Source organism: Dermacentor andersoni, chromosome 6 (assembly GCF_023375885.2).
Source record: "Dermacentor andersoni chromosome 6, qqDerAnde1_hic_scaffold, whole genome shotgun sequence".
In the NCBI taxonomy this organism is placed as follows: domain Eukaryota; kingdom Metazoa; phylum Arthropoda; class Arachnida; order Ixodida; family Ixodidae; genus Dermacentor; species Dermacentor andersoni.
Window position 1 is genome coordinate 92,370,271 of NC_092819.1, and position 23,247 is coordinate 92,393,517.

General features: G+C 47.5%; 1 protein-coding gene across 2 annotated transcripts in view; it reads left to right on the forward strand.

The window, feature by feature from the left end:
- Positions 1-23,247, forward strand: part of LOC126522587 (trithorax group protein osa-like) — a 179,177-nt gene that overhangs the window by 38,283 nt on the left and 117,647 nt on the right. For both annotated transcript variants that reach the window (XM_050171358.3, XM_050171359.3), the window contains exons 2-3: positions 13,857-14,060; positions 21,083-21,679. In XM_050171358.3, coding sequence (XP_050027315.2) covers positions 13,857-14,060; positions 21,083-21,679 — 801 coding nt within the window. The remainder of the gene's footprint in view (positions 1-13,856; positions 14,061-21,082; positions 21,680-23,247) is intronic.

Sequence of the window (23,247 nt, forward strand, 5' to 3'; positions counted from 1 at the left end):
TGACGTAACCTGCTCGAACCTAGGTAATGTTTTTTTATTGGTAAAGATGGACTACGTTGGATTATATACAGGAGTAAAAGACTAAAGTTGGCATGTTTCGAAGTCTTGTACTGCGCCACGACGGCCGAAATATATACGTAGCGGCGTGAAGAAAAAAGAAAGAAAAAGAATTGAAGTTTGATTTTCATTTTTTTTGTTTGATTAATCAGTCTTTCAGCGCGAAATTAACGGGAGGATGGTTCTGAACGAGTATGTAATCACTGCAAACGGGTTTAGTGTTCCTCTTTAGTTTTCTTTTAAGAGCGAACACCTCGTCTGCTCGTTTCAGAAGAGCAATTTTCGACGGAAAGAGCAGCATTTGTGTGAAGCAAAGGTGTATGCGATGCTTGCAAACGTCTCGCTACTGTGAAGGCACTTTGAATAGGGCACGAACGCCTGGAAGCTGGAATTCTTTTTGTAGACAGCTAGCAATGCGTGATACTGATAAAGTTTTCGTCCCCCCCCCCCCCCCCCCCCCCCACCAGAACGCCGGAATGTTTAATGTAAGCTGGTTGCAGCGCCGATTTCGTGTTCCCCGTGAAATTTTGCTCGCACTGAACTTTGCCCAGAGAAGTTTTCGGACCGTGGTCAGCACAATAAGACCTTTTTCTTTCTCCCTTCTCCCGTTATAATGTAGGAATGGTGACTACATTTTCGAAGTGCTAAATTATCTCGGCATTTTTTTTTTAAAGAGGTGCCTTAGCGTAAGCGGTGATGTTGCAGCTTTGTTTCGTATTTTGCTCCGGCGTGGCAAGTACACGGCCATCGTCCTTGAATCGTCGTCACTTGACCCGCTACTCTGACTCGTGGTTGCAATCGCTCCTTCGTTTGGTGCTCCACTTTCGCCAGTGGGCGCACTGTCGCGTCTTCACGAGTCCAACGCTGCCACCGTGCCGCTCGCCGCGTGGAACCAGAGGCACGAATGAGAGGGGAGCCCCCTTGGTGGTATAGGCGAGGCCACGTGACACGGCGGGCGAAGATGAATGAGAGCGGAGGGGAAAAAATAGGGAGGGTAGTGAGGCAGCGATGAACGTGATCATCGCGATGGGGGGGGGGGGGGGGGAGGGGGGGGGCGGAGGAATGCCGCTCGTAATGGCCTGTGCGTGCGTGCGTTGGTGGTGGTGCAATGTATGCCACGATGCGCCGGCGTAACGATTTGTGGGTGCCGTCCACAGCCACGGGGGGAAAAAAAAAGGAAAGAAAGAATTAAAGAAGCGAAGGTTTGATGGCGGAGAAAGCGGGAAGCGGTTTATGGTGCGGCGCCGCCGTCGACGTGAATGAAATATGATAATTAGCCACGTGGAGTGCGGCGCGGTTTGCCATCGGAGGGAAGCGGAAACGGCGCGCTCTGCTCCGATGGGCGAACGGGGAAATAGAGCAGGCGTCGCCTCGGCCACCGCGTCTCGAGGTCGCGCGCGCGCGTCCGTTCTCGCACCCGCGTGCTAGTACGCCGATTATCTTCTGCCCAAGCTTTGACCTTCTGGTGCTTCGAACGTCTTTGTAAATATGAATTGATATTGAGAAGGACAAAAAAGAAGAAAGACATTGCTTCATGAGTACACAACTATTCGCATATGTTATGCATGTGCACGGTCACCTACTGTCTCGATGGTGATCTTACAGAAGTGTGATTGCTCGAGAAAGATTGAAAGGTAAAGCGTTGTAGATGAGGCCACGAGAACGTCTGAAGCCGGAAGTACGAATACTATAGTCGGATACTACTTTAGAAAAGAGGGGGCGTTTACTCCTCCGAGGCGGAGGCACACGAGCATGGGCGCGCACTCTGGACTAACGTCATGAGCCGGACGGCCGGTGACTCCGCCGACGGAGATGGCCGCCGGCGCTTCGAACTGGGCGAGGTCGCGTCAGCTGTGTGCTTCAGCCCCTCGTCAGAGTGAATTCCAGAACTGTATGTGATGGTCTATCATGCCGGAAATACTACTGCGAGCTTACAATGCGGCATTTGTGCCGCGTGCGTTTATTCTGAGCCGTGATCCGGCGAAGGAACATTGCAGCGAGCATCGCTGGCGCTGTGCTACGCTTTGCCTGAAGACAGGATCCCGCGATGACCGCTACGAACACACATGCTGCGTGTGTGTTCCATGTTATTTTATTTCGCTCCCGAGTGAAGTTACGACGAGAAAAGTTTTCAAAAGACTGGTGGCTACTGTTAGCGGCGGGTGTGTTCGTGTACTGCGTCGCTGCGTTTTTCGTCGGACGGGGTGAAGTGATGGGGCAAAACCATTCTCAGGAGAAATCATAAAAGTGTGCGCGCATGAATCAAACCTACGAGTGTCTCAACAGAGTTATGAACTCACGACCCTACTGTCAGAAGCCGAGTGTGCTAAAGACCCACTCTTGCAGAGGGTGAATATATCTAAACCATACGAATGTGTTGTACCGGCGGTACAAAAGAAATGTCAGAGGATAACTTCACTTTTATTACCTTGAATAACAGTTTCTATGACGGCTTTGTTGATTCAGATTTGGTGATGGAATGCAAGCCATCTCCTAGGACCACGTGTAGAGCCGTCTTGGAGCATCGTAGACAACAGGAAAATTCCTATTTTGCGAAAATTTAATGCCAAACACACCATATCCACGATACGTTTCGATGGTCGCGGGATGTTCCTTCCGTCGGGGAGTTCCTTCACTGACCGAAATGCCACCGATCTCCGAGGGCTCGTGCGCTTCACGTCGCGCAACACAGACAAGCAGTGAATGAGTTGATAAGGAATGATGAGCGGTTATATAGGTCTGATTACGGTTGATAATGGTTCGACGCGGATGGGTAAACTGCTAAAGAGCGATAAGGGCGAATCATGGTTAAGCAATCCTGCTATGGTTAAGTAGCGATAGGGGGTCAGATCAAGTCCGGTAAGGTTGATAAGGACCGATATGAGTTGATAACAGTCGGATCGTGTCCGATGAGGTTGATAAGGACCGGGTCGAGTCCGATAAGGTTAACTGATAAGGGTTAATACTCGTCGGATCAAGTTTCATAACATTGATAACGACAGCCGCTTGGGTGGAGGTGAGCAAATGGCACAATTATTACGCATACTTAGACGTCTCACTCGCTGAAGAGTTTCTGCGTGAATTTTATTTTTGTTACACCTTCATCGAATGCACGCCTCCTCCCTTGCAACTTCTCCCGGCATTGCACAGTTCGCCTCCTCAGACCTCGTGGGAGGCGAAGCGGCGGGTTACGCTTCGAGGTATTCTGAATCAGTGGCGGTTTCCGGCTTCTGTTTACGTTACTCCCTTCCACTTCTCTCTGCGCGGTGGCGCCTCTCTCGGCCCTGCTGCTTGCGTGCGTCGCATTCCCGGATCTTCGACGACGTCACAGAGAGCGCTCCTTTACCCGGTTGATTTATCTAATCTTGTTTTTGTTTTTTTCTTCGCCGTATTGTCGAATCCTAGGCGCGGGCAGTTTCTCTCACCGCACGCGGTTATTTCCGGACCGGGTTAGAAGGTCGGCACTTTCATTTTTACCTCGCTGCCGTCTGCGTCTCCACGCGAAGTTCTGCTCGAGTCTCCCTCTCCCATCGCAGCGCCAACTGCTCTCTTGGCGGAGCAGTGTTGCGACGCGCACGTGCAGTGTTGGGTTTTCCTCGCCCCCCCCCCCCCCCCCCCCCCCCCGGGTGGTGCTGGCGAAAACGATATTCGCGGCACGCAGCGCGGGCAGGCGCATTGAAGAAAGAAAGAGCTCGCCTGCGCAAATAGTTCCCGAAGGACGCGCTCGAAATAGGCCTGTGTGTGGAGTACGGTCGCTCCCCCAGAGCCGGCTTTGCGTTTTGGAACCTGTTGAGTGCAACGTCCGAGCACCGCGCTGTTGTTGCGGGACGCTCGCGGCTTTTTCCTAAGCTGAATTCGTCCTGGGCCTCGCAGGTCATGACCGTTAGAAAGCCCCGCGAGCTCTTTTATTACGATACCTGAAGGCGACAGATATGTGTGTCGCCCGACTGTATAAGTGTCGGGCATCGTTGGGTTGCCCTCGCTTAAATTTGAACTCTTTTTTTTTTTTTTGTATCTTTCATGTCTCCCTCCGCACGTGTAGAGAGTAGCAAATTGGACAGTCTAGTTAACCTGCCTGCTATTTATTAGGGCGAAAGCCTTTCTAGGCTCATGGTGAAGTTTGTGTCAGCAGACCTGACCGCCGGAGTGTCCGCCGAAGCGTCATCACGCCTTATGAAGACAGATTAAAGAATGAAAAGTGATTGTGATAATTGGTGAATGAAACCGTTATAATAGAGATTGGTAGAGTTTAACAATGACTTGTAATGACTACTAATGACTCCGAAATGACCAGTATGTCTAACGACGGCCTGTAATGACCACAATTGATTAGAGATGACTAGAAATGACTAGTAATGACTACAAGATGACCAGTATGTCTAACGTCGGCTTATAATGACCACAATTGATTACAAATGACTAAAAATGCTTACTAGGGACCAGTAATGACTAATAATGACAAAACTTGTAATGGGTATAATTGATTAGAAATAACTAAAATTGATTAGTAATGACCAGTAAGAAGTAATAACGACTGAAATGACTTGTACTCACTACGAAATGACAAACATTTCTAACGACCCATTGTAACGACCATAATTAATTAGAAATTACTTAAAATGCTTAGTAATGACTACTGATGACTATGATATGACCAACATGTCTAACGACGGCTTGTAATGACCACAATTGATTACAAATGACTAAAATGCTTAGTAGTGAGCAGTAATGACTAAAATAAAGAAGTGAAAGAGGCGAATGTTAAGAGGAGGTAGCGTAGGCTTTCGCCGTTCGCTTCTTACGGGAGATCTTAAGAGACCCTGTAATTTCTTATCTCTATCCCTCTCGATTTTGTCAACCGGCTCGCAAGAGAACTAAGCCTGTTTATTGGGGTTTGACTAAAAGTGAAAAGGTGGCGAGTCGAACGCTAACATCGGCGTCCTGCTTGTTCCACATCGGTTTGGGAACTTATCCATTCGCTCGTCGTCCTGTTTAATCTCCGATTTCCTCTGGCTGTCTCAGCATACCTCAACAGACCATGTACTTGATTGGAAAACAGCGGACGCGAAGAATATTACATGCAGCATATGACGTACAGGGCATGCTGACAGAATATGTGTATAGACTTCGGTGTGTGTGATTAACGCGACGCTGGTGTGTACCCGCACACTGCGTTGGTCAAGTGTGCGTCCGCTACGGTTTGCTTGCTGCTGAAGTTCGATGAGGCCCCGATAAGGGTAAATAAACGTGTCAGTGCCCGTGGGTAGCAAGAAGGGGGGGGGGGAGGGGACGTGTCACCGTCTTCGCTTATCTCGCGTTTTCGCAATCCTTGGGCCCACGGAGTGGAGGTCAGCGCGGGAGTGTTGTGTGTACATAGCACTGCACTCGCGTGCCGAGCAAGGTCAAGCGGACGGGGTCGTGCCGGAGTTTACACTGGGGCTGCACTGTTCGTCGGGTGCGCGTCAAGTGGTAACTTCCTTGTGCCTGATGTCGACGCCTCGCGAGTGAAATCTGCGCTTGTAATTTTCAAGCCTCAGACACTTGCTTTCAGGTTTCAGACTTGCAAACTGCGTTCGTTGCTAGAAAGCAGTACAGGAAAATGAACGCGGTGGTTACGTATAAATAAATATGACGGTGTCGCGCGGGGTAGGATGGACAAAATCTGTTTTACTGCCTTCCTTGCTGGCTGCAAGCGTCTTGCAACTTGACTTTTCACAGAGCCCAATTTGGCAGCAGATTGTTAGCGTTCTGCGAACGATTCTCTTACCTGCTTGCTCTCTCTGTTTTTCCGCAAACTCAACGGATTTGGGTTAGGATTACGGTTCTACAAATGTTGCGTGGCGTTTTACGAGAAATTAGTTTGCGATTAAGTCTCACTCCTAGGTCTCCTATCTGAACCATCCGTCGGTAACCTGATGGTGAAAGGACGCAAAAGGGCTACTTGCTTCGAACAAGTTTCTAAAGCAGTTGAAATCGGCAACAGCAAGTTCGTTGAAAGATAAGTGATTGATCTAGACAAAAATGTGTTTATTATCAGTAACTACTGCCCCAAGTTTGCTGCTGTTTGTGTGTTGCGTACGTCTCGACCCTCTGGCGTTTACTCGACACAACGACACGGCCCGACTTCTTCGGCATCGTTGCTTACTTTACATGAACTCGGCGCGAGCGGGTTGATTCAGAAATCGAGATGACGCAGCCAGACCCGACCGCGTTTGCATGCATCTTGCCAAGCTGGTTTGGCGAGTGAGTCAACTCACCCTTTGTAGGTGGATTAACCGAACCCGCTACTCTCGCTCGACCAGCTAGCTTTTCTACAGGAACCCGACGACTGGATGTCTACCGACAAGCCCAGTCGAGCTGACTTTATCGGCTTTACGTAAACATAACTTAAAAGAGTGGGGCAGTTGGCGCTATATTGTCTCCCGCACTGTAGCTGTAAAGATGGAGATTACGCGTCTGAACGAAAATAAAGAGTTTGCCAAGAAATATAATCTAAGCTCGCATGCGGGGAGTTGCCACCCCAACGTCCGACGTCAGCGCCGCCTGAAAAAAAACGCGGGAGGTTAGTGTAGTGCCCACGAGGTTTGACGTAAGCATCGTCGGCTGGGGGAGACACTCTCCGAGCACACGGGGCACGAGAGTGTCAAGAGGGGGAGGAGTGAGTGAAAGAGGCCTGCGAGCATTTGTGCACCTCTGCTTTCGGCGGCGCGAGCTGTGCTCGTGCCTTCCTGCGACGGAGGAATGCAGGTGTGAAAAGAGGAAGCGAACTAAAGAGAGAGGGAGGGAAAGTGTTAGAAGGGGAGAGTGAACCGTTGACCCATTCTCTCGTCGTCGTCACGCCGGCCCGCCGACCCATTGTGTCGCGCCGCTCGTGCCCGCTGCTGATGACGGGACGGGCGACTTCCGCGTGACTGAGCCGAGAGGGAAAGCGGCCGGTGTGTATGCGTGAGAGGGAGAGAGAGAGTGGTTGGAATGAGAGAAGCCCGTCGGCATAGAGGAAACGAAGACGAGAAAGCCGAGCCCGGGAATGATATCATCGTCTGTGTGGAAGCGGGAAAAAGGAGCCGGGGGGGGATGGGGGGGGGGGGGGGCTGCACTCTGCGACGACACATCGCCAGCGGCGAGCAGCCTTGAGCGCGACCTTGGCCGATTGACTGGCGCGCGCTTATAAAAGAGAGCCCGGGGATGCGGAGCCCGTTTCGCTTGGCTCGCCGCCGCGTCTCGCTTTGCCACGCCCACGCTCGTGTTGTGTCTGCGGTTTGCTCGTGCGTGCGTGTTTTGGTATTTTTTTTAACGAGGTCGGGCAGTGGGGGTGGGTGCCCCTTGTTCCGTCGTTGACGCCGCCTCGTCCCGTGTGTCTTCAACCCCCCTCGTCTCGAGCTTGCGTGCCCGTGGCTAATTGTTTGCGATAGTACGATCCTCCCTTCCGCCCACGCTTCTATCCTTTTACTTCTCTCGCGCCCCTAATGACAGGTCGACGCCGCGAGGTTGCGTTCTCCTGTCGGGTTTGCTTGTGGCCATCGGTGTTCATCGCACACCTGGCAGCTCTCCCGAATTTCTCGCAAAGCTTACGAAGTTCGGATGGTTGTCTGTGTTACGAACGAATGTTGCGTCAAGTTTTAAGAAAACCAAATTCTGTTCGCGTAAAAGTTTTAAAGGTGCTAAAAAATGCGGCGTTGCTAGATTGCAAAAAAATAAAAGAAGACAGAAACAATTGTGATGCTGCCGCTTCCGCCGTCTTGTGGCTGCGCAAGATACCATATGCCAGAAAAAAAAAAAAAGAAAAAAAAAGAAAACGTTATACTTGTTTCGGTCAAATTGGAGCACATTCTTGAAGCACGCCAAATCAGTAACAGCAAAGTCGCTGGGAAAAGTGACCGTCATCTAGAATCAATATGTTGCCTGTCACTTTATGGTGTTCCATGTTCGCCGTTGGTAACAGCCGCGTGAATGTGGCGGCTGTTGAATGAACAAATGCGTGTTTCGCCCCTTGGGAGACTCCGCGAGCGCGCTCTTCAGTTAGAAGGGCGCCCCCCGCCCCCACCTAGTGCCACTGAACGCTAGAGTGCGGTTACAGTCTCACGTTTTCAAGGCAATGGAGCCTTGCCGTACCGTTTATCTCGCAGCGTGCGGCCCTTTCCTCTTCTGTGTCCTACGAGTGCATAGTGGTGGGTGCAAGAGTTCGGTTGCCAATACTGTGTGCATTTCGACATCTGCTGAACGGCATGCGTGCGCTGCTGGCCTGACAGCGGAAGCTGTGCTAAGCGCTGGCAGAAAACGAGAGTCACGAAACGGTGGCTTCGGAGGTGGTGGAACGGGGGCATGACCGGCGCTGGCATCAGCAGCCGAGGCGGTTCACTGACACGCCCTCGTAAATAGTTAGCTGAGCAAACAGCGGCGCAGGAAGCGGGGGGCAGTCAGTCGCAGACTCGTTCACACAGCTCCCTGGATGTGGGGCCGTGCGTTCGTTGTTGCGGTTTCGCCGACTCAGCTGTGCGCGCCGATCGTGTTCTGCCTTGCTGAGGGTTTCGCATCGAGCAAAATTATAGCAACTTGTTTTAATTTCTGGCCCATATCGGGTACATTTGTTTGCGCCCCACAACTAAAGACTTCCTCCCGGGTATCATGGACGCTAGTTTAGTTTTCCGTGGTTCTGTCAAAATCTTTAGGTGTCAAACTTTAGCGTAGCATACGTGTATATATCGTGGCTGACAACGCACGGTTTGCTGACGGGTGCGGCGAGTACGCAATACGTTTAATTGTGAAAACAATCTGCAGGGGAATGACACACGACCTGTTCACGCACGTTCGCATAGTTCCCTCGCTGTCACACGCACTTGTCTGACGCCTAGTCGCTCGGTTACATTCCAGGCTCGTTTCCGAACCCTGTCGACCACGCGTGGGCGCACATGCACGCACACGCGCACAAGCACCGTGAACTCGAAGGGCGTGGTCCGTTGTCCCCGCACCGCTCTCGCGCCTGTCACTGTCCCGCGAACACGCATGCCTTAAAAGCAAACTACGAGAGAAGGAATTATTCAGTACATCCGCTTACAAAGATTAAAGGGATTGTGCGCAGCGGATACTCAGAGGTACACTAAAGAGAATGAATTTATCAGTTTAGGCTGATGAAGGCTTTCTCTTAAAACTATCGTTTCGTTCTTTTCGCGGTAAGGAGGTGAGTGATTACTAGCAGGAAAAAAAAAAGTTGAAAGAAAAAAAAAAACTCCCATTTTCTGCCAAACTTCGGCGCCTGCACTGAAGTATGACGTCATGGATTTCGAAGTATATTGTGTGTGGCGCTGCAAAAGTTATTGAAAGTTGCCAAGTTCGGTCTTTGGTTGTTTTAGAACGCAATGTAGTCCTTTATTTGCCGATAAAGAATTACTTAGGTCCTAGCAGACGCCGTCAGTGTCCATGACGTCAGGGCGGTTGGTTCGGCAACAAAGGGAGACAGAATTGTCGCCTTGTCGCTGCGATGACCGCCGCTGAAACACGCCGGGGCGTCTCCCGGATTCTGCAGTTAAAGGGACACTAAAGTGAACAATGATTTCTTCCGCATCAGTAAATTACCGTTATACAACACCAAAAACACCACTCTTACAACGATAAGACGTTTGGTAAGCCAGAAAAAGCGCAAGAACGAAATACGGGGTGGCGACGCCTACTTGAATTCTCGCACCTGGGGGCTGTGACGTATTGGATTTTGATGGCATCTTCTAGGCCTACTAATTATATATATAGCGGTACAGATTGACTACATTGTGTTCTAAAGGAACCAAATATTAAACATGGCAAGTTTCGGGAACCTTTATTCAGCCAACGCTGCCCAAATGCGAAAACATACTTTGCAATCCCTGACGTCACGCTGACGTACTGGCGCTGGGGTTTCGGCGCGAATTTCAAATACTTGGACCTTCATTTTCTCATCTAATAATCAAACTATTTTTTTAATGACTGCTTGCAGGGTTCTCAAACAATGCTCCATTAGTCTAAACTAATTTATTGTTTCGCTTTAGTGTGCCTTTAAGGAGTATTTAGCCTCGCCGTGTTTGCATGTTAGTCGTACGATAATAGAATAATCCTCCGTCTTGTATCGGCAGTTCTTTGCCGGACGACGTAAAAAACAAACAAAAATAATGCCGTGTGTTTAGAATAAGGTGTAGATAATGCTTTCTGTTAGAGAGCCTTGAAATAGCGGGCTGATATGTCGCACGAGCTTTCAGTTCACCTGACGTCCAAAACCATTTTTTTTTTTTTTTTTAGGAAAGAGAAAAACAAGAACGCGCCCATGCACACACTGATTGCGAACAGCATTGCACGTGTGTCAAATAACGTAAATAATTGTTTTTTTTTTCTTTTTGGCACCAACCGCACGCAGCTTTTCTATTTTGCTTTGTGCAGAAGTGCGAAAATGTTTGATATTGGAGTGACGTTTTTTTCTCGTGTATTCGTTCGATGGAGGACGTTTCCAGAGTATTTACGGCCCTGGAACTTTCGATGCGCTAGCACCCGGCCTGGTGCCAACCGTTGGCCTAAGCACATTGCACCGCGTGTTCTTGTGACGACTGTCCCGGGTTTTTCTTTAGTAAGGGGTTCGGCATACAGGGACAATTCTTGCTGACCGAGCCCAGGTCTCTGGGCCGCATCTGCCCGGTGCTTTACTTTCAAAGGTATATTTGCGCGGATCACTTCCTGCAGTCGTGGCACGTTTCGCGTTGCGCAAGGGCCCTCTCGGGTGTGAAAGTTTGCGTGTGTTTTAGCGTCGCGCCTTCCTCGAGTAAATAACCGTCCGCGAAGTGTGAGGAGGAGACGTTAGAGCCGCAGCCAGAACCCGGAGGGGAAGGAAAAAAAAAAACAGCCAGATATTGCGGAAGCCGTCGCTTGAAAGAAACAGCCAAATGAAAGTAAACGAAGGCAAATAAGAAGCGCTGCTGAGCGACCTTGAGAGGCATCAAGAATGTTTCGACGATCGAATCTGACTTGTTCGCTGCTGCGCATTTATTTTCATTCTTCCTCTTTCGCTTTTCCGTCTTTATTATTACTCTCTTTATTTTGTATGTGTGTGTGTGTGTGTCTTCCTTCGCCCCTCCTCCTTCATCGTTCCGACTATATTTAGCTGGCTTCGGCGTCGTTCCTTTTCTTTTTTCGTTTCTTTTCGAGCATTGCGCCTCAGCCCACTTATGTTTTCGTCTTCATCTTTTTTTGTCTATGCGTTTCATTCTCGACTTTTCTCGGTCTCGTCCCGCCCGCTCCCATCACGTTCTGTGTTTATTTCTCTGCTTCGTTCCCGTGCATTATTCTTTGTCATTCTTTTTTTTCCTTATGTTTGTTTTGCGTGTGTCGCGAGCGTACTACGCTAGTCTCGAACTGAATGAATGCAGGGGGGCAGGGGGGGGCGGTGCCCTTTTACGCTATCTTTACGCGCGCGCGCGCGAAAGCTTTTCCTTTTTCATTGAATCCGTGTCCCTTTTATTGTTTTATTGGTTTACTTTCAGTATTTACGCGGCTTCATTGTTTGGGTCTGTCGGCAGCCTCATAAGCGAGTTGGTATTTTTATCTTTCTTTAAACCACCTCCTGGATCGTTCGTACCGCGTCTCTCTGTGGTCTCGCTCCTTTTCCGAAGCGTTCGGAAACATCGTCTGTTCCTTGCCGAACGCCGTTCGCACTAATAGTGATCTTTCGTTCTTTTTCTTCTTTTTTTCCTTCCTAACTACCTCTACGCGACTCCCTGCCGCGCTGTTCGTTTGACCGTTCCGAAGCCTCGGTCGCGGTTTATCGCTTCCAATTCTTGTCAGTGCGTCCAGACGGCGTTTTGTTGCCCCCGCGTCGTTGTTCGGTATCTTCCCTTCCTTAGGAAGTCCTCAGTTTCATTCTCCAAGTTTCCCGTCCTTTTTTTCTTTTTAAGCACGCATGCTTCGGTACGTGTTCGAAAAGCCTTCTGCCTTATTGTACGCCTACTGTATGCGAAGGCAGCTGGTGCAGGATACTGGGATATGGGGGAGGGCTCTCAGTAAAAGGAGACGAGCTTAGTGGAGGGTCACCACTTTCTAAAGGGAATCCGTTATGTGAAGGCGAGCGCTTGCGGGCTGTCTGTGCCGGCGACGACGACGGTTCGCGTCTTTTTTTCACGTCTTGTTTTTCTTTATTTTCTTCGTGCCTGCTTCCGCGCTGCGCGAGCACTTTCGTTTGGTTTCTTTCGTCGTCGCCTTCCTTCCTTCCCTCAAGGTCGGCCGTTCGCCTTTCCAGCCTCGCCTGTTTCTTTAGTTTTTCTTCTTTTTCTCTGAGTTGTCTCGTGCTCGAAGGAGGATGATTATTCTTGTTCACGTCTGTGCGTGTCTCGCTTTTCTCTGGGGCACTCCCGCCTCCCTCCTCGCCATTTATTGTCACTTCCCTCCCATTCGGCTTACGTTCTCGTTCATTCATTCATCGCGCTTTTATTGTTGCCTCGCCCCGCCTCGGCAACCACGCTTCCGCGTTCTTCGGCGATGAGTGTGCGCAGTTTGTTCTTTTTTTTAAATACTTATTTCTCGTTCATCGCCGCTCGCTCGGCGTGTATGCTCTACTTGTTTATCATTGGCCTTCGCTGCTATCATTAGTCACTCGCGAACGCCTTTTTCTTTGCTGTTCTTTTTCTCTTTAGTTCGAGACGAAAGTACTTGATTTTCTCTTTCCTTTCGTAGCGCAGTTGGCGTGGCCATTATCAACCGTTTTGTGTGGATCATTATATCGGTGGTTGCACGATGTTCCCGCTTACGCGCTGTTTTTTTTTGTTGTCGGTATTTTTTTTTTTTTACCCCCTGCGCTTGGTGTATGGATTGCTTCTTTGTTCAACAAGAGGTCTTGCGATTTGACGAGAGGTCAAGATGCTGCCAGTTCTCTCTGCGCTGCGAGTCTCTCACTGTTTTATCTTTCGCTAGGACTGGGCGAGTTTAGCACAACATTGAGAAGGCCACTTGCATCATTTTTCATTTCCAGTAAACAATCTTTTTTTCGTTAAATTAATGGCAATTGAGTATTGGAAGAATACTTGATCAGTCCACACTGATTGTTTCTCTTTACCTTTATAAGTTTCCTGTCATTGCTTTTTTAAATTCTCCTTTCAAGTGACAGTTTCGCTCAATGGTTGGTATCATGCTCAACGAGATATATCCATGGGCACTACTTTATTGCTTGTTCCTGTTGCATATGAGAAACCTAACCTATACAAAGACCAAGGTAAGCCGCAACACGTCCAGTAAATAGCTCTGCCGGCCACTTCTTTCACGTACAACTAAGAAAGTGAGCTAAGTACGTGACATTCAATCATCGTTATCTGAAAGGATCAATACGGAATTGTGATTTAAACTATGGCACCTCCTGAAGCGTCAGTGGGATTCGTCTGTATTCTTGCAAATCTGCTTTGCCGCTAGCATTTTTCAGTCGTAACATTGCACCAGGTCGCCGATACTCAATCTTGCCAACTCGGTGCGGTGTGGCATAAGCTATCACGCATTCGGCTGTGTGTTTCAGAGAAGGGAGGCGGCTCGCCGATTGTGTGGCCCTGATCCTTCCATGAAGCCTCCATTCAGTTGGCGCTTCGTGGAAGCCGTTCAGCGATGGAGAAGGATCTTGTCTCTTTCTCGGCGCTAGTTCCCTGTGGTGCGATCCATAGTTGCACTGCACTAAAGTTTGGTGAAATTGAGTGCAGGCTTGTGCTGTGCGAGTTTCGCATAGTTTGCCTGAGCCCTATAGTGTTGCTGTTCGAATTTTGCGAGCTTCTCGTGACATCGCCTCCTTTCTGTCATGTGTCCCACAGGTCGGTGGCAGCATGCACGATCCTGGCGGTGGTGGCGGTGCAGTGCCTGCGAGTGCCGGTGCTGGTGCCAGCGGGGCCGCGAGCGCCGGTGGTCCGGCAGCCAAGCGGCCCTACATGGGGCCGGCCCAGTATACGCAGTACCAGCAGAGGCAGCCCTACCCGGGTCAGCCAAGGCCGCCTAGCCAGGGCTATCCGCAGCAGCAGGTCAGTCTTCGCCATGGACGGTGACGCCGTACACTGCCACTAGCGCTTCCTCGTACACGGTGATTAACACTTGTCTAGAGTGGTCAAGTGGCGATCATTGAAGCGGCGGTGAAGTGCAGGCCGATTCCGCACCAAGACCACACATGGCCATACTGGTGCGATTCCACTCCATGCACTAGTATGCAGTTAGGTCTCGAACCGAGCAGATAACGCCAGCTGAATCCGGCGGCTAGACTTCTCTAAACAAGTGTGATTCATACAGTGCTATATTGAGTTCAACTACAGTTGCTAACTTGCCCCTATTTGTTTACAAAGTAAACAAAGTCTGGACAAAGTGGCTTGGACAAGGCTAAAGCTTCATTCTCCAAGCCGTTTCTGTGGCTTGCCTTGCCAGCCTCATCAATCATGATAAATAAGAAGCCTGTTGAAATTCACATTTATGCACCATATATTGTACAAGTTCTGCCTGTATACATGGTGGTGCCGGCTGCTAAAGCAGTGCGTGTACGAGGTGTGGTTTTTAATTGCAGTACAACCCCGTTGATACGTCCTTTGGAGACCATGGAAAAAGAATGTGATATCTGGGAAAAGGTAACATCCGTTAACGCTTGCTGTTGCACTGCTTAAGTTAGAACAACCTGCACTCATGCAAAACCTCATTTGTGGTTGATTAGAAAGCCAACAAATTATTTAAGGAATGCTCAGTAGAGCTCGTTATTGCTGCTGGCAGTTAGACTGAACACTAAACAATCTCTAGGGCAGTTGCAAGCATGAATCACACTAAATGAAGCTTGTAATTTTCATCTGACGCTGCAATAAAACATTCAATAACACCCTCTTTTTGAGTACTCATGCCCCTTTTTCAGTTTCCACATAGCCTTACTATATCGAAGCAACCTCAGAAGGTATCGAAGATGATGAGACAGCATCCTTGAACCTGTATTTAGGGTGACCATATGCATAGGGCCACCATCCTAGCCCGGTGATGGTGACCCTTCTACGCAGCACAGCAGGTTTTGCCATGTGACCGTTTTCAGTGGCAAGACATGTGGCAGTCAACACAAGTGCCGCACCAGCTGTGCACGGTCACTGTTTTTGGATGTAACGACCAGGAAGAGAAACATAAACAATACACATGTCCAGATTATAGATAAACGCAACCTGGGGTTCAGAGTGTAAGAGCTTAGCAAACGGAACAAACAGGAGCGTATTGGCAAGGTTCTACTGCATGTTGTTGGGAGTCATTCAATCCAGGTTGAGGTCGGGTGAGCCAGGCAACCAGGTATCCCTTTACGGCACAGGCACACTATGCATGCACCTTGAACAACATGAGGGTTGTAAGCCACCCGCTTGACCTGGAACTTGCTTATTGGCCCATGTTTATCGGTACTGTCTCTGTTGACATTTTACTTTGCATTGAAAACCTCGCTGAGAGAAATGCTAAATACAAGATGTGAAGTTTATCTCTAGTGAGGCAGCAGGGCGTGCAAGTTATATTTAGGTTTTGGAAACTATAAGTGACGGTGCATATTACACAATCTTGTTTTACTTGACAGCCACACATGGAAGTCCCAAATGAACTTGCATGTACAGGCAGAGAAGAGTCATTCTTCCGTGTAGACTGTAGAGGTATGTAAATTGTGGCTGTCAGTGCAGTGTGATGAGTTTTTTTTTAAATTTAGTTCTGATAAAGGTCAACTCTAGTGATCATAACATTACCTTGCTATGTCTTCCACACAGGCAACTGTTGGTGCTTAAACATATGCTAAAGGGATACACTAAACCAGTGTGCATGAGGCTCAAGTTGTAGATGTCAGAGCTTGCAATAACAAAGGCAGTCTTGTATGGTTTAGCTGTGAAATCACTTGCGATACCTAGATTTTGTTGGGAACTGCATTGGTAGACTTCTGTGTTAACAAGAAAGAAGTTCAGTCAAAGAATGCTGGCCGGACAACCATCAACAGAACTGAAATCCAGACCAGAGAAACTGGTAAAACAGTGGCTCCTTACAGATTTGTGACAGAGCTGAGAGAAATGACTTCATGTGGCAAGTAGAAAGCCTTGTCAAGCAGAAACGTATTCTGCCTGTGATGTAGACGCCACACTATATTTAAACTACGCTGCATGGATAATGTAGAATTTGCATAACGGCCAACTCTCCTGAATTTTCCGTAATGTTTACAAATTTGGGCTCATTTTACAATTCTACAAATGTTATGTCTGTTATTACGAAAAATTTGTTGTGCTCGGGAATAAGCCTTGCTCGTCTTTCTTTGAACTTTCCATTGCCAGTCTTCCGATGGTCAAAGGACAGCAGAGCGATACTTGAATTGAACAAGTTTATACAGGCAAGCTTCTGAAGCAGGTGAAATCTGCAACACCAGAGTCGCTGAAGTAGTCACTCTGATTTAAAAAAACAATGTCTCAATTGGGAGTTAGGCAGTACCAAGGAGGTTATATTGAACTCCTGGAGTGGCAGTCCCAGCCGCCGCTGGCCATATTGCTAGGGGTAAAAAACCACAGCTCCAGCATAGGCGGCCCTGGAATACGCATGGCACTCCCTTTCTTTACGGTTCCGCGATGAATAGTGAAAAAGGAAACCCTTTAGAAAGTATGTCAGTCTGTACTTGCATGTCGGCATTGCCGATCAAAAAAAATATTCCTACATCGATTTATCCCTGCACACTTTGAGTAAAGCTATCGGTGGGATGCTTTGCCAGTCACACTTTTTCGCTTGATTAAATTATGAATGGTCTCTCCGTACAAACTAAACTTGTGTCATGTGAGTGCATAATGAAAATTAATCACTGTTTACCCGCTAATTGGCGTGAAAGGTATGATAGGCGCTGTTGTGTGGCATGTCAAGTGATCGGTCTTTGAAGTGGTGCGGTGTATCACTCTGCCATCCGCGTAAAGCTTTGCTGTGCTTAATTGTGTTGCGGGCATTTCTGAAGGGATGTTTTTTCAATAACACCTTGGAGGATGTTTTGAACGATAATGCCATTTTCGCCGACAGCGATAAATACGTCAGCCCTTGCCTTCTCACTTTATTTTGCAACGGCAGTTCGAAGTAATGATGAGTAAAGCCGTGCGGGCAGCATTTCTTGTTCTTTTTTTGCATTGGTTCCTGTTTTTATAGTAAGAATTGCTGTTGGTAAAGTAATTTCTATAGCAAGCAATTTTTTTTGTTTTTGTGAGACCTAAGGTCTCCCCTGCATTATATTCGTAGTTGCGTTACTTACATGCAGATAAAGTAATTACTCTCTATTTTAGTACACAACATTACCGATCTAGTTTACACAAGGCACTGGAAGCTATCCTGTACGCTATCCTGGAAGCATCCTGTACAACTTGATAGTCATATGTTGAAGCTTGAGCTTGCGTCGTGAATTTCACTGCGTACAGTCTTCCACATTTCATGTGTGTTCAGAAAAGTTGACGAGTCTCATCCACGTGTCTAAAACTTCTTATTGTAACATACATGACAACATCAGTCAGAAATGCTACAAATATTTCCAATAGACACCTGAGCATTTACGATGCATATAATAGTTCACTATAGCAAGCTCAACTTGTAATACAGGTTCTGCATTCATTAATCTTTAACTATGACAATCTTGGGTGCAGTGTTGACGCTGTTTCTTCACAATCCCCTCATTTAGTATATTTATAAAAGGGCTCAAGCTGTTGTGTTTAAGCCCAGCTTTCGCAACAGAATTTTTTTGTGAGCTAGCTGGTGCAAATTGTTGAACAAGAAACTTGCGAAACGTAAAGACACGTATGCAGGAGAAGTGGTCAAGACGAGCACTAAACTTGCAACTCTTTTCTTGAAAGTCCAGCATTCGTCATGCTCATGTGTTACTCGCCACGGTTGCTTAGTGGCTATGGTGTTGGGCTGCTAAGCATGATGTCGCGGTATCGAATCCCTGCCACGGTGGCCACATTTCGATGGGGCGAAATGCGAAAACTTAGATTTAGGTGCACGTTAAAGAAGCCCAGGTGGTCCAAATTACTGGAGTGCCCCACTACGGTGTACCTCGTAATCAGATCGTGATTTTGGCATGTAAAACTTTCCCACCACCTCTCTTTTTTTTTTTTTTGCTCACGTGTTCTCTTGTGTATGTGTTTGTCTTGTTGGTTTCCCCTATTAAAACACAGTCGCAGCGCGGAACATACACAGTTCAAACCAAACAGAGTATGTTGTTGTACAAGCACATTGCTCATGTATGCGGGTACAACCCAAGGCCTCTGCAAGCCAGCGGTGAAGTCCAATCCTCTCCATCTAACACGTAGCCCATGTATGCATTACTTAAGAACCGCATGCAATGATGTGCCGACATGCATTTATAGGATGTAAACATAAATTTAATGTTGACATACGCGCATCTTACGAGCACCTTCCCAACCTTTGCGAACTGAAGCAAATGCACGCACGACGTACGACAGTCCTGGGTAGACGACGTGAGCTTATGTTACAAGTGACAGGCTACAACCGGTGTCATCTTTGATGAGTGGTGCAGCTATGAACTACTGAGGTGTCGCACTGCTCTAGGAAAGCATGCCAAAGTCAGTTAAACACTGTTGCAACAGCGCACAAGCAACAAACACGATGAACACACTCTCATATGCAATGGTCACTATGGTGGCTCAGGCTTCTTGCCTGTAGCAAGGTGGCACTGACCGGCTTCATTTTTGGAGAGCCACCACCACTCCAGAAGTTCCAAGTATGTAACCTCATTCGGCAGTACTTAGCGGTGAGGTTGTTTGTGGACTTCAGTTTTTCTTTTTCTTGCCTCAAACAAAATTTACTCAAATAAAAATTTCTGGATCACAAGCTAAGAGGCTGGTGTGTGTAATGAGTCATCTCTTTTATATTTATCAGGAGGGCATTCATGCATAATTTAAGTGTGAGTCCGATGAAAAAGTCATATTCTGCCAATTTTAGAGTAAGTTTCTTCAAAAGCACATTTCTTTAATAATATACAATTATTTTAGCATAAGATATAGCAACTGGAGAAAGTGGGAAAAATTTATGGTGGCTGAAACAGTAACAATATTTATGCAATAATATTTTGAAAACTCACAATATTATTGCTTTTTTACTGAGTCTATTAAAATGTGCAAAATCTTTTCATGCGTTCACTTATGACGTCACATGAAAGATCAATGCTAGCGGAATATTCTAAACTAAGATTTGTCCTTGCACGTAGTGTCGCACTTCATTTTAAAGGGCCCCTCACCAGGCCACATTGTAAGCTTTAGTAATAGGCTGGAAGTTGTTACATGTCCTCTAAGAAATGTTCTGCTGCAAGAATTTTTCAAATTAGTTCATTAATAGCAGAGACATAAACATTTGGAGTGCTGTGAACCCATTATTTTCACCGCCAACATAGACAATCTCGTCACTTGCCCCTGTCTAGCCTCCGTGAGCGAAATTCCTTCTCCGCTTTCTCCCATACTGGAGCTGGAGGATCGCATGACGCATACGTCACGAGCTTGACCCTTTTTTTCCCCTCTTGTGTTTTTGCTGAGTGGCACACTTACGGTGACGGTCTCACGCACGAGCCGTTTGGCACAGCGCATGGTTACACTTGGTTAGTGGTGTAAGCCCGTGCCACAGTTACAAGCACTGAAGCAGATGCAAGCAGGTCAAAGAGCACGATCACACATGGGAACCCGATAGAAAATGCCATAGTTTAGTACTGCATGACGTGGGAACAAGTAGATGAAATGGAAGTACGTCCCTCTTGCTACTGTGTGGAGTAAAACAGACTCGCAAGCCTGCAGTTTTAAGTTTCATTTTGTATCTAAAGGTTTAATCGTCTATTGAAGCAACAGATCAAACAAATAGCTGATGTCGCCTTGAATAAATCTGTCAGGTGTCACTGTGAGTAATGTAAAAGCACTGCAATTTACGTAGGCGCACTTGTGCGATTGTTATAGACTCTCCAGCTGGGCGCTCAGCGCCTGTGAGGAGAAGGGCACAAGGTGTTTGGTTTCAAATGCTGGATTTTTTTTGGCGGCGCATAGTGGTATAATACTTTGCAGACATGATTGTTAGCATGTATTTTATGCATTGCGCTTGTCAGCTGAAAATGGCCACACCTAGTGAGGGACCCCTTAAAAAGTTACCTCCTATCAACTTCTGCATTTTAATCTTTAAAGAAAATACCTTAGTGATACCTCGTTCAGACAGTCACGAACAAGCCCAATTTTTTGTTCGCGAGAATCTGTGATGGTTGCTTTTAGGTCTAGGACACTTTGGGTGGAATAACCCATAAGTAAGATCTGCTGTCACTGGAAGAACTTGATGCTTGCAAGGAAGTTTCATACCTGGCCTCTTCATGTTCAGTAAGAGCATTGTAGCGCCAGGGGAATGAAGTATGAAAGTCGACAATTGCACTCTATCGCACTCTGTTCCCTGAAATGCTAAAATGGGATTGTGCTGCCATGCCGTTGTCTACTTCCGCATATTTTCTTGCATTTTTTTTAAAAGCCGAACTAAAGTAGAACAGAAACCTTTCATCTTCCATGCTGATACACAAGAGACTCTTCCAGTTGTCCGCTGTTCTGGGTCCTGCATCGTATATGTTTCCCACTGGCTGCGTGCATAGTGTGTGAAGGTTCTTTTTAAAAGCATTTAATTAGACAAATTAGGTGATTGCCAGTCTCGTGGCTTAGTTAAGGTTACTTTGGTTCTGGGGACGTATTCTCCAATAATCACTTTTGATCATACGTTGCCTTTGCGTGACTTAGTGCTCAACCAGCCAATCTGCTCATCTGGCTTTGCTCATCTGGCTTTGCTCATCTGGCTTTGCTAATCTGGCTTTGCTTATCTGGTTTTGCTCAACAAGGCAAGCAGTGCACACCTCATGGTGGAGGCTATAGTATTGCCAAAAGTGATTGTCCCAGAATGTGTCCAAAGTATACTACTCATAATGAATTTAGCAGAGTAAAATTTTCCCAAGCTTGGTCACCCATGTGTTCTAACTGCTGTTATCTCTGTATGCTTTCCTGTGCAGATGCTACCTTATCCAACCGGTCCCCAGCCACCACCTGGGCAAGTGGGTGGCTCCCACCCACCCTCCCCTGCGCCATCGCCTCACCAGCAGGAGAGGCCCACACCGCCGCCGCCGCAAGCCCAGGGTTCGGCGTCACCATCTCGGGGTGGCGGCCCTGATGGTCCTCCATCTCGGCAGGGCACGCCGAACTCTCACCCATCGGCTTATGGAGGCTACTCGCAGCCCGGGCCCCCGTCCTCGTCCTCCTCTTCGGCTGTGCCCACGTCAGCCGCACCCTCGTCGTCATCTCTGTCTTCTTCTGTATCAGTGGCCCCTACGTCTTCGTCATCCTCGTCTTCTTCCATGTCTTCATCAGGTGCACCAGGACTTTCAGTGTCGCAGCAGCAGCAACAACAACAACAGCAGCAGCAGCAGCAACAGCAGCAACAACAGCAGCAACAACAGCAGCAGCAACAGCAGCAACAACAGCAGCAGCAACATCAACAGCATCAGCAACATCAGCAGCAGCAGCAACAACATCAACAGCAGCAGCAACAACATCAACAACAGCAGCAGCAGCAGCAGCAGCAGCAACATCATCAGCAGCAACATCAGTCGGTAAGTTGAGTTTCTTTCATTAGATCAGCAAACCGTGAGCTCCATGTATGGTTTGCCAGCAGAGGGGGGTGGGGGAGGGGGCCATCTATCGAGCAGCTTTGGGCAATTGTTGTTTGTTTGTTAAGATGTATTACTGCTATAGCTGGAGGCTTCCAGACAGCGTCACCAGCAGTGGGCCCTTGGCACTGCGCGTAAACCTACACACAAACTTCTGGATTGTGGAATGCACAGGAATGCGCTGTAGCCTAAGCATGTAGCCTGAAATGGGAAGGTGCAATGTGCACCACTACATCTTTCTTTGCTATTTTGAGGACCTTTGCCTGGCTGACATGGAAGTTACATGATCGAAATCATTAAGCTTTATCTTTGAATGACTATGCTTTACTAGCTGGCTGCCTTTGCTAACATTGTTAGCTGCCAGAATTCATTGGCGCCTCTTTTCACCAACTACACTAGCCTGCGAAGTAACAGGTATGGGTCTGCTCTGAGCTCTTAATTTCCCAAGCTAGTACGGGAAAATTACCTCCTAATTGACTGGTTAGGAGTTATGCAGTAGTGTCAACCATTTCCGTCCTTCACTCTCTGAAATTGGCATGTTTCATGGTTTTGTAGATGAGGTAGTGTGTCTGCGAAGCCTAATGCTACAGAATATGGTTTTGATAGTCTAGGGTGCAGCAGTTATACTTTATTTCAGCCCTTGCACTGCACCAGAGGCTAGAGGAGCTTTTTCTTGCGTCTCGGTTTGGAAAAGCTGTGAGAAGGGTGATGGCAAAGAAGAAAGAAAAATTAATGCCTTCTACCTGAATGGTTATTTGCACAAAAACCCCAAGGCCTTGGTGTTATGTGGTTATACATCGGGCAAAATAAAATTGAATGATGACCATTGTGTTGAAATTCTAGCTGCTTGTATACAGTATGTGTTCCACGCGGAGCAATTATGTTTTGCTTGTCAGCAGGTCGGGCCACTTGTTCTCCTTCAAGTTTCTCGGTGTAGAACTGTCGCATTGAGCGCGTAAAGAAACAGTCAAGGTTATTTAGATATTTGTTGTCTGGAACGGTTTGCTGCACCTTTGCTGTGAGCTCTGTAAACAGGCCAGCAGGAACGTGCTTTCACAACTGGGCTAGTGGTATGACATCCAGGTTGGTTATATTACAGCACGCATTTTTTCAGTGTCTGTGCATGCCGTTGTGCAAATTGTCACAGCAGTAGTGCGTCAAGTCCTAGAAATGAAGCCCGCCGACATATGCACAAGTCCGACTATTGCAGATTAAGGGGTCCAAATGGTGATGCTATTCAGACTCCACAATTTGAAGTGCATCATGTTCTTTTGCATCTGAAACAACCGAAATGGCTTTCCTAGTATAGATGAGGCACTGTAGATTTCATGGGAAGCTATTTCATTATTCGTTCTTATATATAAAACTCTGCAGCATATGCATATATACCATTTTTTTGTGAATTGATAGGGAAATTCCAGTTTTTTGTAGCTTGTCTGTCATTGTCATAGTTACACCAATCATTTTAGGTATATTTATTTTACGTTTCGTGCCATCATCTATTCTACAGA